At 36.9% G+C, this 13,273-nt stretch overlaps 1 protein-coding gene across 2 annotated transcripts in view; it reads left to right on the top strand.

The window, feature by feature from the left end:
* LOC136041564 (protein MTO1 homolog, mitochondrial-like) overlaps positions 1–13,273 on the top strand; it is a 159,306-nt gene that overhangs the window by 111,107 nt on the left and 34,926 nt on the right. For both annotated transcript variants that reach the window (XM_065726250.1, XM_065726251.1), the window contains exon 10: positions 8,227–8,389. In XM_065726250.1, the coding sequence (XP_065582322.1) occupies positions 8,227–8,389 (163 nt within the window). The remainder of the gene's footprint in view (positions 1–8,226; positions 8,390–13,273) is intronic.

The following is a 13,273-nucleotide window of genomic DNA, read 5'->3' as shown; positions in this document are numbered from 1 at the left end:
TTTCCATGAAAGAAACAGCTGATTTTCCAAAATTTTCCCGAAAATAAACATTTGTATATACACGAACGTTAACGCGAAACAAAACTCGTTAGTTTTGTTGACGTTAATTTTCTTAAAGATCTTGAAGAACCCAGTTTTCCTTTTGGGAAATTCAGGGAAGTCCCAAAAAATTAGAGAATAGTGATAGCACCACTCAGTCATTCAAAAGATATCCAACTGTGAAAGTAACTCAATTTTCATTATCCGTTTTAATGATTGCCATACGAACGAAGTGTTGAAAATGATGGGTATTTGAAAGGAATAGTTTGGTCAAAATTCTGGATTTGGAAGAAAATGGGAAACTAAAGAGCTGAATTGCGTAGTAGGATTATTAGTAAAGGCTAATGATGAATATGATTGGTTTCACAGTGTTGTTTTTATTTCTTTGATTTTTTTTTACTCTCATCCTGGTTTTATTCAAGACATGGATAGGCCTATAACTTTATTTAGGTGAATGTATTATAAGGCTAGGTGCTAAAAAACAAGAAAGACAAAGAAATCTTAAAGTCTCCAGCTCTGAATATAATGCGACTGTTTGTGGAGACTAAAGTAATATCTGGGTCACCGTTTCATCCCTGCTCTTTTCAAACCGTCCGTGGTAACGATCTATAGTAAGGAGCGACCCGGCTCAATAGGCTCAATTTTGATACCAATAGCTACATCAAAAGAATTGCATTTTAATGCTGATTTTAAATATATAAGTTTCATCAAGTTTAGTCTTACCCATTAAAAGTTACGAGCCTGAGAAAATTTGCCTTATTTTAGAAAATAGGAAACACCCTCTAAAAGTCATAGAATCTTAACGAAAATCACACCATCAGATTCAACGTATCAGAGAACCCTATTGTAGAAGTTTCAAGCTCCTATCTACAAAAATGTGGAATTTTGTATTTTTTGCCAGAAGGCAGATCACGGATGCGTGTTTATTTGTTTGTTTGTCGTTTTTTTGTTTTTTGTTGTTGTTTTTTCCCAGGGGTGATCGTATCGATCCAGTTGTCCTAGAATGTTGCGAGAGGGCTCATTCTAACGGAAATGAAAAGTTCTAGTGCCCTTTTTAAGTGACCAAAATATTGGAGGGTACCTAGGCCCCCTCCCACGCTAATTATTTTCCCAAAGTCAACGGATCAAAATTCTGAGATAGCCATTTTACTCAGCGTAGTCGAAAAATCTTATAACTATGTCTTTGAGGACCACTTACTCCCCCACAGTCCCCGTGGGAGGGGCTACAAGTTACAAACTTTGACCAGTGCTTACATATAGTAATAGCTATTGGGAAGTGTACAGACGTTTTCAGGCAGATTTCTTGGTTGGGGGAGTGGTTGAGAAGAGGAGGGTATGTTGGGGGATATATTTGGGGAACTTTCCATCGAGGAATTTTTCAGGGGGAAGAAAATTTCCATGAAGGGAGTGCAGGACTTTCTAGCATTATTTAAAAAAAAAACACAATGAAAAATAAATATGAAAAAGTTTTTTCGACTGGAAGTAAGGAGAAGCAATGAAACTTAAAACGAATAGAAATTATTACGCATATGAGGGGCTCACCTCCTCTTAATACTTCGCTCTTTACGCTAAAGTATTTTTAGTAATTTGAACTATTTATTCTATGGCTTTTTTGATTCAGGGGTCATTCTTAATGGATTGGGACAAAATTTAAGCTATAGTGTAAATAGTGAGGTACTGACGAGGGGGGTGAACCCCCTCATATATGTAATAAAAACATGAGAATACGAAAGTTCGTTACATAAGCTAATTTATAAGTTACGTATATCTTTTACTAATAAAAACATTCGCAAAAAATTAAAAGTTCTAGTTTCCTTTTTAAGTCAAAAAATCGGAGGGCAACTAGGCTTCCTCCCCCACTCCTTTTTTCTCAAAATCATTCGATCAAAACTATGAGAAAGCCATTTAGCCAAAAAAAAAAAATGCAAATTTGGTTTTAATTATTCCTCAGCGGAGAGTCAAAATCAAAACATACATTGATTCAAAAACGTTCAGAAATTAAATACAATAAAATAAGTTTTTTTAACTGAAAGTAAGGAGCGACCTTAAAACTTAAAACGAACAGAAATTACTTTGTATATGAAAGGGGCTGCTTCTCATCAACGTCCTGCTCTTTATCCTAAAGTTTATTTCAGTTTTAAAAAGTAGAGTTGAGAGAAAGAGCCAGACTTTAGCGTAAAGAGCGGGGCGTTGATGAGGAAGCAGCCTCTTTCATATACGAAGTAATTTCTGTTCGTTTTAAGTTTTCACGTCGCTCCTTACTTTCAGTTAAAAAAACTTGTTTTTTTGTTTTTTTTTTATTTACCTAAAAGGACCTTGATAGACTTCGCAGAGCTAAGCCAGTATAGGCACTAGATTCGCAAAGCTAGTCTTAAAATCAGATCACATCAGAAAGGAAGCTCTTCAGATTCTTGCTTCACAATAACAGGAGGATGAGGGAAGGTCGCAGGGAATTTCTGGTCATGTAGATTTGAAATAAGCAGTAATCTCACGTGGAATTATTATTTTTCAAAATTTTGAATGGAATAATTGATGTAAGACGCATTCATATTACATTTTGCTTTTATTTCTTCACTTGGTTTCATGTTGATGTTGAATTGTAGTGTAGAATTGAGATTGATGGGAAAAGAGGTTGAGATTGATAGCCTAACCCAGTGAGATTGATGGGAAAAGCAGTATGCTTTTGGCTGTGGCACAGCTCACTAAAGGGGTCCTACCAATTTACTTGAGAAAAACACTTTGTTTCCAGACTAGTTTCCTAACTCTTCCTGTGTGTTTCTATCAGTGGTGTTAATTGAAGAAAATGCAGGGGGGGGGGGTTAAACAAATTGCAATTTTTCCTATAAAAATACCGAAGAAGACATTTTTCAATGTAATTGCCCTCAAGAAAGGTACTTTACAAATCTGGGGGAGAGGGGAAAAAATCTAGCCCTTCCCCTAAATTGAGGCCACTGATTTTTATCCTTTGAATCTTAATGGAAAGTCTATCCAATATACGCTTTGAAAGCTCTAATTTCCCTTAAAAGGTATACAGTCTCGATCCAATCATCCTTCGCATAATGTCTCTTTAGTAGAGATAAATTTTCGTGTTGTGTATATCTTTAAAGGCAGTATTATATATGCTCTCTTAATCCAGTAAAGGTTATTAGGCCTGTAATGGGGTTAGCTCTCGGTGTAGATTTAATTTGATTACAACTTAGTTCTCTATTTGGACATTGGCTTCTTGTTACTCTCAATTTGCTTCAAATAAATAAGTGTGGATGCCTTTTATTAGCATAATAAAGGACGGTGCTTAAACTATTAGATTACAAGGAAGGAAACTGGAGTTCAGTGCTTCATGCAAGAGCTTTCAGTCTTATCTTACTTTGCTGGCCTTTTCTGATACGCAAAGGTCTGCTTTATAAAATGCCTGGTATAATGTAGCGCTGCCAGTGAACGGAAATGTGGTGAAAGTACCGTTTTTTTTAGTATCAATGCGCCGAATATGCTATTTAAATAAGAAAATAGTTTCGAAATGTAACACCCTAGATACTTGGTTGGCTGAGTTGTTGGTGTGCTGGTTTGAGAATTCTTTGTCCAAGGGTACGGGTTTGATCCCCGGCGTAGCCAGGTATTTGGTTTGGGACGGGGGTCAGTGGCGTATAAGCTCAGCCAGAGTCGATCCGGCTCTAAATGGGTACCTGGAGAATTATGGGGAAGGTAAGCAGGAAGGGCATGTGAAAGCATAGGATGACTGGCCCCCAACCCCCTATTGCACTTTCTGTCTGAAGGGCCGCGAAACGGAGATCAGCACCACTGGTTTGGACCTTAAGGGTCTAGTGTCGTCTTACCTACCCTATATACATTTACCCTATGTTTTGTTTCTTTTGAATCCTTTCCTGAGACCTCTTTTCACCCCATTCGGGGACGACTCTAGATGTTTCTAGATGGATGGCCGAAAAGAACGTTCTTTGGCAATCTGTCATCCTTCATCTGCAAAACTTGTCCTAACCATCTCAACTTTTCTTTCATTATACCCCTAGAAAACAGGTTAGAGTCACATTTTTTGCACAGCTTACTCTTTGAAATACAGTTAGTCAGATGGATACTTAAAACAATCCTTCTGGAAAACATCTAACAAATCCTCCTTTCTTCCGAAACACCCGTACTTCGGACCCATACCTGACCACTGTCATCACTGTAGCTTCTAATATATTGCCCCTGCTTTAAGTAAGGTATTGGAGAAAATATTAGATACCAGGCTTTCCAATTGGTTAAATAAAAATAATTTAATGCATGAGGAACAAGGAGGTTTCAGGACAGGGTATGGGACGACAGATAGTGTGTTTATTTTAAAGGCATTAATAGATAAATATGGAAAGGGAAAACTTGTCTTTATGTGGGATTTCTGGATCTCCATAAAATTTTCGATTTCGATAGTGTCGACAGAGAGTTACTGAATGATGCCATGCTAAATATTGGCCTTCCCCATTCATTTGTTAGATTGATAGTGAGCATGTATACTTGTTTTAGTGGAATCATACAAGTTGATAATAGGTTTTCGAAGCTTTTTTATATTAAGCGAGGAGTAAAACAGGCAGAACCCTTTCACCTAAGTTGTTTAATATTTTCATTAATGATGTTGTTAACTTTCTTGAGAATAGATGGGCTCCGAAAGTTAGCCTAGGGATTCAAAAACTATCTCTGTTGTTATTTGCAGATGATATTGCTTTGGTGGCTAATAAACCGCAAGATCTACAGACACTGTTGAATCTCATAGAAGAATATTTACAGAAAAAAAAAATTAAAGCTGAATACTGAAAAGAGCGAAGTTGTTATTTTTTTAAAAAGGAGTGTTGGGGGCGGAAAAAATATACATTTAAATATAATAATAAGGAAGTAATTACAAGTAAAAGAATAAAATATTTAGGCTTTATCTTATCGGAAAATGGATGCCTGAAGAGTCATGTTGATGAAATAATTAAGAGAGGTAGGGTGGCCATTTTTGGTAGAGAGAGGTAGAGAGGTAGAGTAGCAATTTTTAGAAACCCGACAATAATGGGGAAACCCGACAATAATGGGGATTAAAAACCTAAAAATGCCTAAAAGAATATTTAACACAAAAATTTTACCCGTGATAGAATATGGAGCAGAGATATGGGGTGGAGAAACGGTGCAGCAACTGGAGTCCCTTCAGCTCCAGTACTATAAAAGCGTGTTTGGTCTACATCTGACAACTCATTCACAGATTCTGAAAGGTGATATGGGCCTGTTTTCTTTAAAGCTACGTAGGTATATTTTAATGTTTAGTTTCTGATTAAAGTTAACTAAGAGCAATGAAGATAGATAGTAAGAGCGGCATATGATCAGATGTTGAAAAGTGGTATAAAAACCTCGGGGCCATCCCAATTTAAATCATTACTAGAAAAAGTAGGAATGCATTATTTAAGGAATAATGGTCTTTATTCTAGTGATTACCTACATTTTTAGAAAGCCAGGTACGATTTATATTAGAGTCAGGAAATTCTGCATTGGCAAGGGCTGGTTTTAGATTCTACAACTCCACAACATTATAATCAGGCAAAACCTAGTTTTGGAGACGTTTATTTTAAATTTAATTTACCGGCTATGATTCTACGTCGTTGGATTCAGCTTAGGGCGAATTGTCTTCCAATCCAGAACAGGTAAAAAACGTTCGACAGAAAAAAACTGATAGATGGTCCTGATAGGTGTTTTGTCTGTCCCCTTTGTAAAGATGAGGATGAAGACTTGGATCATTTTCTCTTGGAGCTCTTGGATTTACGGGAAATTTATTTGCGTGGGATTAATTTGATGCTTCCTGATATTCTGCAAAATAGTAACCCAACAACAATATTTCCAGTAAGAGTGTATATAGATAAATCCTTAATAAGAAGAAAAAGTTTTGTATGATTAATTTCTTTTGTTGTTAGATTAGGCATTTTCGCGTTGTATTCTGTTCTTGTGCGTGTTTTTTATTCGTACTGTTGTTTAATTTCCTTGCTTGTTTGTTATTTATTTATATTTTTGTGTGTATATGGCCCATGGGCTTTTGAAATACACTTAGGTATCTATCTATGTATCTATTCTAATCTTTGTTTCCATACTTACTTTCTTTTGTGTCAACTGTGAAAGACATCCTGGGCCTTGACTATTGTGCTTTTAACATATTCACTGCATCCACCAGGATTACTAATAATACTACCCTAGGTAAGTGGAGTTATGGACTTGATCAATCTTCCTGTTACCCAGCATCACCTCGTCACCTTCATTTAATGTCAGTCCAAGTGACTTATTCTTCTTAGCATTAATTTCCAAGTACCTTGTCAATATAAAAGTCTTGCTTAACCATATATTCGGTAGAAGCAAGACTTTTAAGCATTTTTTCTTCATCTTTTTTTATTGGTACACTGTTAAAAGTTGAAATTGGGAAAACCAGGAATAGGTTTTAAAGTAGTTTAATAATTATTATTTTGAATCCTATATCAAATTACAAATATTCCGTCCCACAGAATGTGTCCTAGCCGAGGGGTTAGCGCGCTAGACTTGGTATCTTGAGTACAAAGGCTCGAGTCCTGGCGTCCCTGGTTAGTTGATTTGGAATGAGGGTCAATGGTGTGACTCTATGCTCAGCCAGAGTCGACCCAGCTCTAAATTGGTACCTGGAGAAACCTGGAGAAAAAACACGGGAAGTGCCGGGTGATTTGCCCCCAACCACTCCCGGTCAAAAGCGGCACATTGGGGATCGGCACCTGTGCTACGCAGACCATTGATCAGCATGCCAAAAAGTTTAAGTTCTTTAAATTACAATCTGGCACAATTCTATTTGCGCTACCGTCAATGATAAATTCTTTAGCTACTGTGGTGTAGCATACTCAGAAATAATGATGATAACGATGCAGATTTATTTCCCCAAAAGAAGTGTCATATTGGAGTACAAATAGAAAATAAAAAAAGAGATAAACGATGAAAGCACAACAGAAACATAAAATGTACTAAGAACAAAACAACGCTCCGTCATTGCAGAAAATAATGAAAACGAGGGATCAAGCACTTCCTAAAGATTTGCGCGTATACCAACGACTGTGGCTAAAGGGTCTGCAATCCCATAATGAGAGATCAGACGTCTGTTCTCTCTCCATAATGGCACACTCAGCAGTAAATTAGCTTGCCGGAAAAACACTCATCTGATATGCTTTCTATCATTTTCATTAAAAACATTCCAAAGCAGCGACAGAGCACGAATGTTAGGCATAGCAAAGGCTTTGTACACTCTAGATAGTATGTGTTGGTTATACCGTGTTTTGCAACATACAAGAACGCCAAAAGATTTACACAATTTTTCACTCATCTACCATTAATATTTAGAAATTAAATAGAAAATATTACATTTATTTAAATAGTGAAAATTCACGCCTTGAGCAATTTGAATCACTTGCCTATGAATTAGCGTTTTATTTACACCATTAGGCTAGATTAGTGAAATCTAAAAAAAATCTGTATTGTGCTGCGGTGGGAGGGGGGGGGAGGGCTGTACTTCATTCACAGTGATTTTTGTCCGTCTTAAGTTTAAATTGTAAATATAACTTTATTTTTTTCTTGTCTTAATTTTAAAATGCCTCTATACTTTCCTTTGAAAGAAAGCATTTTTTGGTCAGATCTTCAATGCAACTGTAGGCTAATTCCTACTATACAGCACAGAAGCTTGGCAAGCAACCACCATGACTTTGAAGAAGCTGGGTGCAATCCAAAACAAAGGACTTCGAAAGATAGAGGAACTTTGCTGGTACAATTCTATCAGTGACGCCAATCTTCTGTCCCGTACGATGCAGATTCCATTCTCCCTGCAGGTTGTGCAACGGGCACTGAGATGGTACGGTCACCTCATTCTGAATGTCAGAAGTAACCCCCCGTCGCATCGTCTATGATTCCAAACTATGGTTGCGGGGTGGAAACAACCATATGGTCGCTCAAGACCAAGATAGTCCGATAGTCTACATCATTTCCTAAGGAATGCAAGATTAAGACTTGAAGATGCACCCGCGGAAGCTCAAGACATGGTTTACTGGAGAAGGATGGTGCCTGCTCTCTTGACGCTGGTTCCAAGTCAGCAGGAGAATTAAGTCAAGCCAATAGCCTATATTTAAAGCGTGAATTTCTTTAGAAACCTTTTGAACTTGTCTTTTTCAGGCTTTCAATATGGCTGTGTCTCTAGTGAACGTTATCAAAGGCTTTTAGAAGACGAAAAGAAGTTGAATGAAGGTATTGAACTAATGGAGTCGGTAATTCTGCCAAAATCTATCTGGTCAAAACTACCTCATGCAGCCGACGCGAGAACTCATGTGAACCGAAGGTATAAACATTAGAAATCCTTAATAGTTTTAGAATATCTAAAAGTAAAGGTAATAGTACCTTTACGTATCCTCTTTACTAAAAATGTACATTTACCGTTAAGCGTAAATATATAAAGGTAAAAGGTAAAGGTAATACTACCCTCCAAATGTAAAGGCACTTATATACGAATGTCTTAACAGCGGCTTCAGGCTTACTGAGTTCTCATTTTGTAAAGGACAATTTCAAATAATGGTATAGAAAAATTGACTCTTTACTTTCAAAATTAGAGAGCAATATTAAAAATAACCTAAAACGAATAGGGATAAAGTCATTAATAAGCTGAAGCTTAAAACGGATGGAAATTAAAATCAATAATCAGGCTAAATTTAAAAATAGTAGATATTACTAGGAATGAATATATGAAACCTGAAAGTATTAATTAAAATAAATAGACTTGTTAGCCGTAAAAGAACACGACCACAAATAAGAGTGGGGTCACTGCCCTCTCTTTAATTTTTTAACGTTATTACAAAAAAGTATAAAAATTAAAAATTGTCGATCTTTTGGCAAAAATTATTTCCATTTTAAAAAGATCTTAAGCCCTGAAACAGTTTCTGTTCCTGGCCGAACCCAGTCTGTGCAGTTCAGAACTCTGCTGTGTCTGGTAAATCCTATTGGTCTAGGCTGATCAAGCATATCGTTAGTTCTACAGCTCCTTTTTCTCAGGGATAATCGAAAATATTCGAAGTCGATTAACTCCTCTCCGCTCGGTATGACTGAACTCATTCCAAGTCAAATGATTTTGCAAATTGAAAAAGATGCTTCGTGCAAAGGAGCATAGCTCTCAAATTTTTCCTTTTTACGTGTTGTGCCAATAGTTGAAATGAAATTCAATAGTTGGTCTGTCCAAGTGAATCACCAGAAAAGCCAATATATTCGAATTATTTCTATTTATTGTAATCAAAACTCTCGTTTTTAGAATTTTGGTTAATTTTAATGCTAGTCGCTCCTGACTTACAGTCTCTTACTGTGAACTGTTTGATTTCATTAAAAAAAAAAGAAAAAAAGTTGTATCAACTGAAAGTAATGAGCAACATTAAAACTTGAAACTTAAAGAAATTATCCTGTATATGAGATGTGCTGCCATTTCCTCAACCATCGCTGTCTACGTGACAGCCTTAAAGTATTATAAGAATACTCCTCATTCAATTTCAACGGCCCTTGGGTTTCTGGAGTTGTTGATTTACGCAACACATCAGTTGTGTCCTTAGTTTCAGTTGTCTCTCAGTTCCTTTGTCTCGTATCTAATGTGCTAAAATTTATGTGTTATTTCTTTCTAATATTTGGCAAAATGTGTCAGATTTGCTCTCTTTTAGTAAGTTTAGTGCTATGTGATACAAAAATAAGTCCATTTAATCATCTTACCAAATTTGCTATTAATCATTTGCATAATCATTTCTCTTCATTTTGCCTGTTTTTAACCCCTCTAATGTCTCATTAAATCTGAAATGTTCATCGCGAATTGAATAAGATAGCTGTTACTCATCTTCGATCTATTATTGTGATCCATTATCCTAATCAAACTAAGAGACCAATATCCGGAGAGGCGGCTGAAATGTGATGCTTAAACAAATCAATTAGACATCCTTCTTGACGTACTTTCCCCAGCTTAGCGTAAAACGAGGTAATTGCACCAGCTATCGTTTACTCGATATAAACAGATCAGGGTCAAAAACTAGCCCTACGTGATGCTTTCCAGGTCATGAAAATTTCCCGTTTTATAGCTGTTGTTGTCTCGTCAGAGTGATGAATACCCGCCTCATCAAAGGGATTGATAAACATGTTGAAATGCCTTTATTCTTAAAGAATATTCAACACCTCCGTCTTCTGAATAGATCCTTGATTTTAGGGTAACTACTGATTTTAAGGGAGTTGGAGCCATTGAAAATTAAGTATAAATTAATAAATAATCTTTGACTGATGATACATCACTGCTAGTAACAAAATATCCCTCCCGGTATATAAAGAGGGTTTTTTTGGGGGGAGGGGGGCTAAAAACACGACAGGGCTCATTTTTAGACTTCTATTTTTAGTTTTTCTAAGGAGGGGTATCCCTTTTCTTAACATCAGATCAGAGGAAACTCTCCCCATTTTTCTGGTTATGCGCGTAAGAATCCATCCATTTGGCCCTCTAAGTTAATAAATGCCTTGAAAATTTACATCTGGTGAGTAAATATCTCTCCAAATATATAGAGAGTCCTGTATGGTAACATCAAAAATATTTTTTTCTCTGGGTAGGGGGAGTCAAACACGACAAAGTTCATCTTCAGACCTTTATTTTCAATTTTTCCAAGGAAGCTCTTTCTGACCTCAGATCCGAGGCAACCCTCCCCCATTTGTGCAGGTAAGTGTTTAAAAATCCGTCAATTTTACTCTCCCGGTTAATATGTGCCTGCTTAATTTAAATGTGTGTTTACTCTGATCTGAAAAAGTGCAATATTAATTTCTTGCATATTGTATTTGTAGGATTTTCAAGCTAAAAAAGGAATACTATAGGAATCGAAGTCTAAGCTTGTAAATTTTTTTTCACCGTCGAAACTTGAATACTATAACCAGGGAGTCCTGCCAAAAAAATAAAAGTTAGGTTTTCTTTAGACTGCCCTTGTTCGACCTAATAGGAACAAGTTCAGGGTTGGAAAAGGCGTGCATCCATAACCAAATTTGAGAGGCCTTCGAATCTCGAAGTTTTTGTCTTCTCCTTCTCCCCCCCCCAAAAAAAAAAATAGCTAAGGAAGTATACGAAAAATGTGTAAAAAAAGACAAAAATCTAAAGTTTCTTGGGAACATGCCTATGGCCTTTCGGACTGTTGCTACTTCTACCTTGGAGTAAGACGTTTCTCCTTGCTGTTGCTCTTATTCTAAATGTCTTCAATTCTTGACTTATGGTTCAACTTTTTAATATTGTATTTGAATAATTTCCCGGTAACTACTGACAAATGTTCAAATGGGTGTTGCTATCTGTCTTTATCTAATGCAAACCTCAAATTTTTGTGAAAAACTGTCAACCTTGTTTGTTCGTAGATAAATAAATCTTTATTCGCACAATATTTATAACAAAATTTCTACTTTCGCTAACAACAAGCAGGGCTTGATGTGTTAGCTTAATACATTCAACATAAAGATAAAATGAACATTCCATAGCAACACATCTTCAGACAAAATAACAACAAATCAAGAAAATAAGCAGCAAAACGGAAAATAAAGAAGACGAAAGAGCGGTGGAAAAAGAGTAGAGCCCAACTCAGCCAGAGCTCGAGCTCAAACTAAACCAAGATTAACAAGAGCTAAGAGCTCATATGGCACTTGTGACGAGGTCGGAAGAGCCAAGAGCCAGAACTCATATGTTATGAGCTCTAGCAAAATTCTAAGAATCAATAGATTGCTTTAAAAGGAAAATCAGAGGCTTAATGCCGATCGGGATTCAAAATAAGAGCTCTGAGTTACGAGGTCCTTCTAAATATCAAAATTCATTAAGATCCGATCACCCACTCGCAAGTTAAAAATATCTCAATTTTTCTAATTTTTCCTCTCCTTTCAGCCCCCCAAATATTCGACTCAGGGAAAACGACTTTATCAAGTCAATTTGTAAAGCTCCCTGACACGCCTACCAATTTTCATCGTCATAGCACGTCCAAAAGCACCAAATTTACCAAAGCACTGAACCCCACCATCTAACTCCCCCAAAGAGAGCGGATCCAGTCCGGTTACGTCAATCACGTATCTACGTCATTTATAAGCATTTTCTAAGATTTCTGGTTTCCCCCTCCAGCTCCCCCCAATGTCAACAGATCCTGTCGGGATTTGAAATAAGAGCTCTGAAACATGAATTCATTATAAATATCGGATTTCATTAAGATCTGGTCACCCGTTCTTAAGTTAGAAATACCTCTATTTTTCTAACTTTTCCAAATTAACAACCCCCAGCTCCCCCAAAGAGAACGGATCCGTACCAATTATTTCAATCTGGTATCTATAACTTGTGCTTATTCTTCCCATCAAGTTTATTCCCGATATCTCCACTCTAAGCGTTTTCCAAGATTTCCGGTTTCCAAGATTTGTGTTTTTCCCCTCCAACCCTCTTTGTCCCCAGATCCGATTCGAATTTGAAAATGGAGCATCTGAGACATAAGATTCTTCTATATATCAAGTTTTATTGAGATCCGATAACCCATTCGTAAGATACCTCGATTTCACGTTTTCCAAGAATTCAGGCTTCTCCCTCCAACTCCCTTCAATATCACCGGGATTTAAAATGAGAGTTCTAAAGCACAAGATCCTTTTAGATATCAAATTTCATTAAGATCTGATCACCCGTTCGTAAGTTACAAATACCTCATTTTTTCTAATTTTTCCAAATTACCCCCCCCCCCCCAACTCCACCAAAGAGAGCAGATCCGGTCTGGTTATGTCAGTCACCTATCTTGGACCTGTGCTTATTCTTTCCACCAAGTTTTATCCTGATCTCTCCGCTTTAAGCGTTTCTCAAGATTTCCCCCCCCCCCCCAATGACACTGGACCCGGTCGGGATAGAAAAATAAGAGATCTAAGTTTCGAGGTCCTTCTAAATATGAAATTTCATTAAGATACGATCACTCTTTCGCAAGTTAAAAATACCTCATTTTTTGTATTTTTTTAGAATTACCCCCCCCCCTAAGTCCCCCCCCCCCCAAAAAAAAGAGCAGATCCGTTCCGTTTATGTCAATCTCGTATCTAGGACTTGTGCTTATTTTCCCCACCAAGTTTCATCCCTATCCCTCCACTCCAAGCATTTTTCAAGAGTTTAGGTTTCGCCCCCCAACATCCCCTTCGCCGTATAAGGTTGAAATTTAATATAAGAGTTCTG

This window comes from Artemia franciscana, unplaced genomic scaffold (assembly GCF_032884065.1).
Source record: "Artemia franciscana unplaced genomic scaffold, ASM3288406v1 PGA_scaffold_29, whole genome shotgun sequence".
Lineage (NCBI taxonomy): Eukaryota > Metazoa > Arthropoda > Branchiopoda > Anostraca > Artemiidae > Artemia > Artemia franciscana.
The sequence above is the reverse complement of the archived record's forward strand: the minus strand, read 5'-3'. Positions and strand labels throughout refer to the sequence as shown.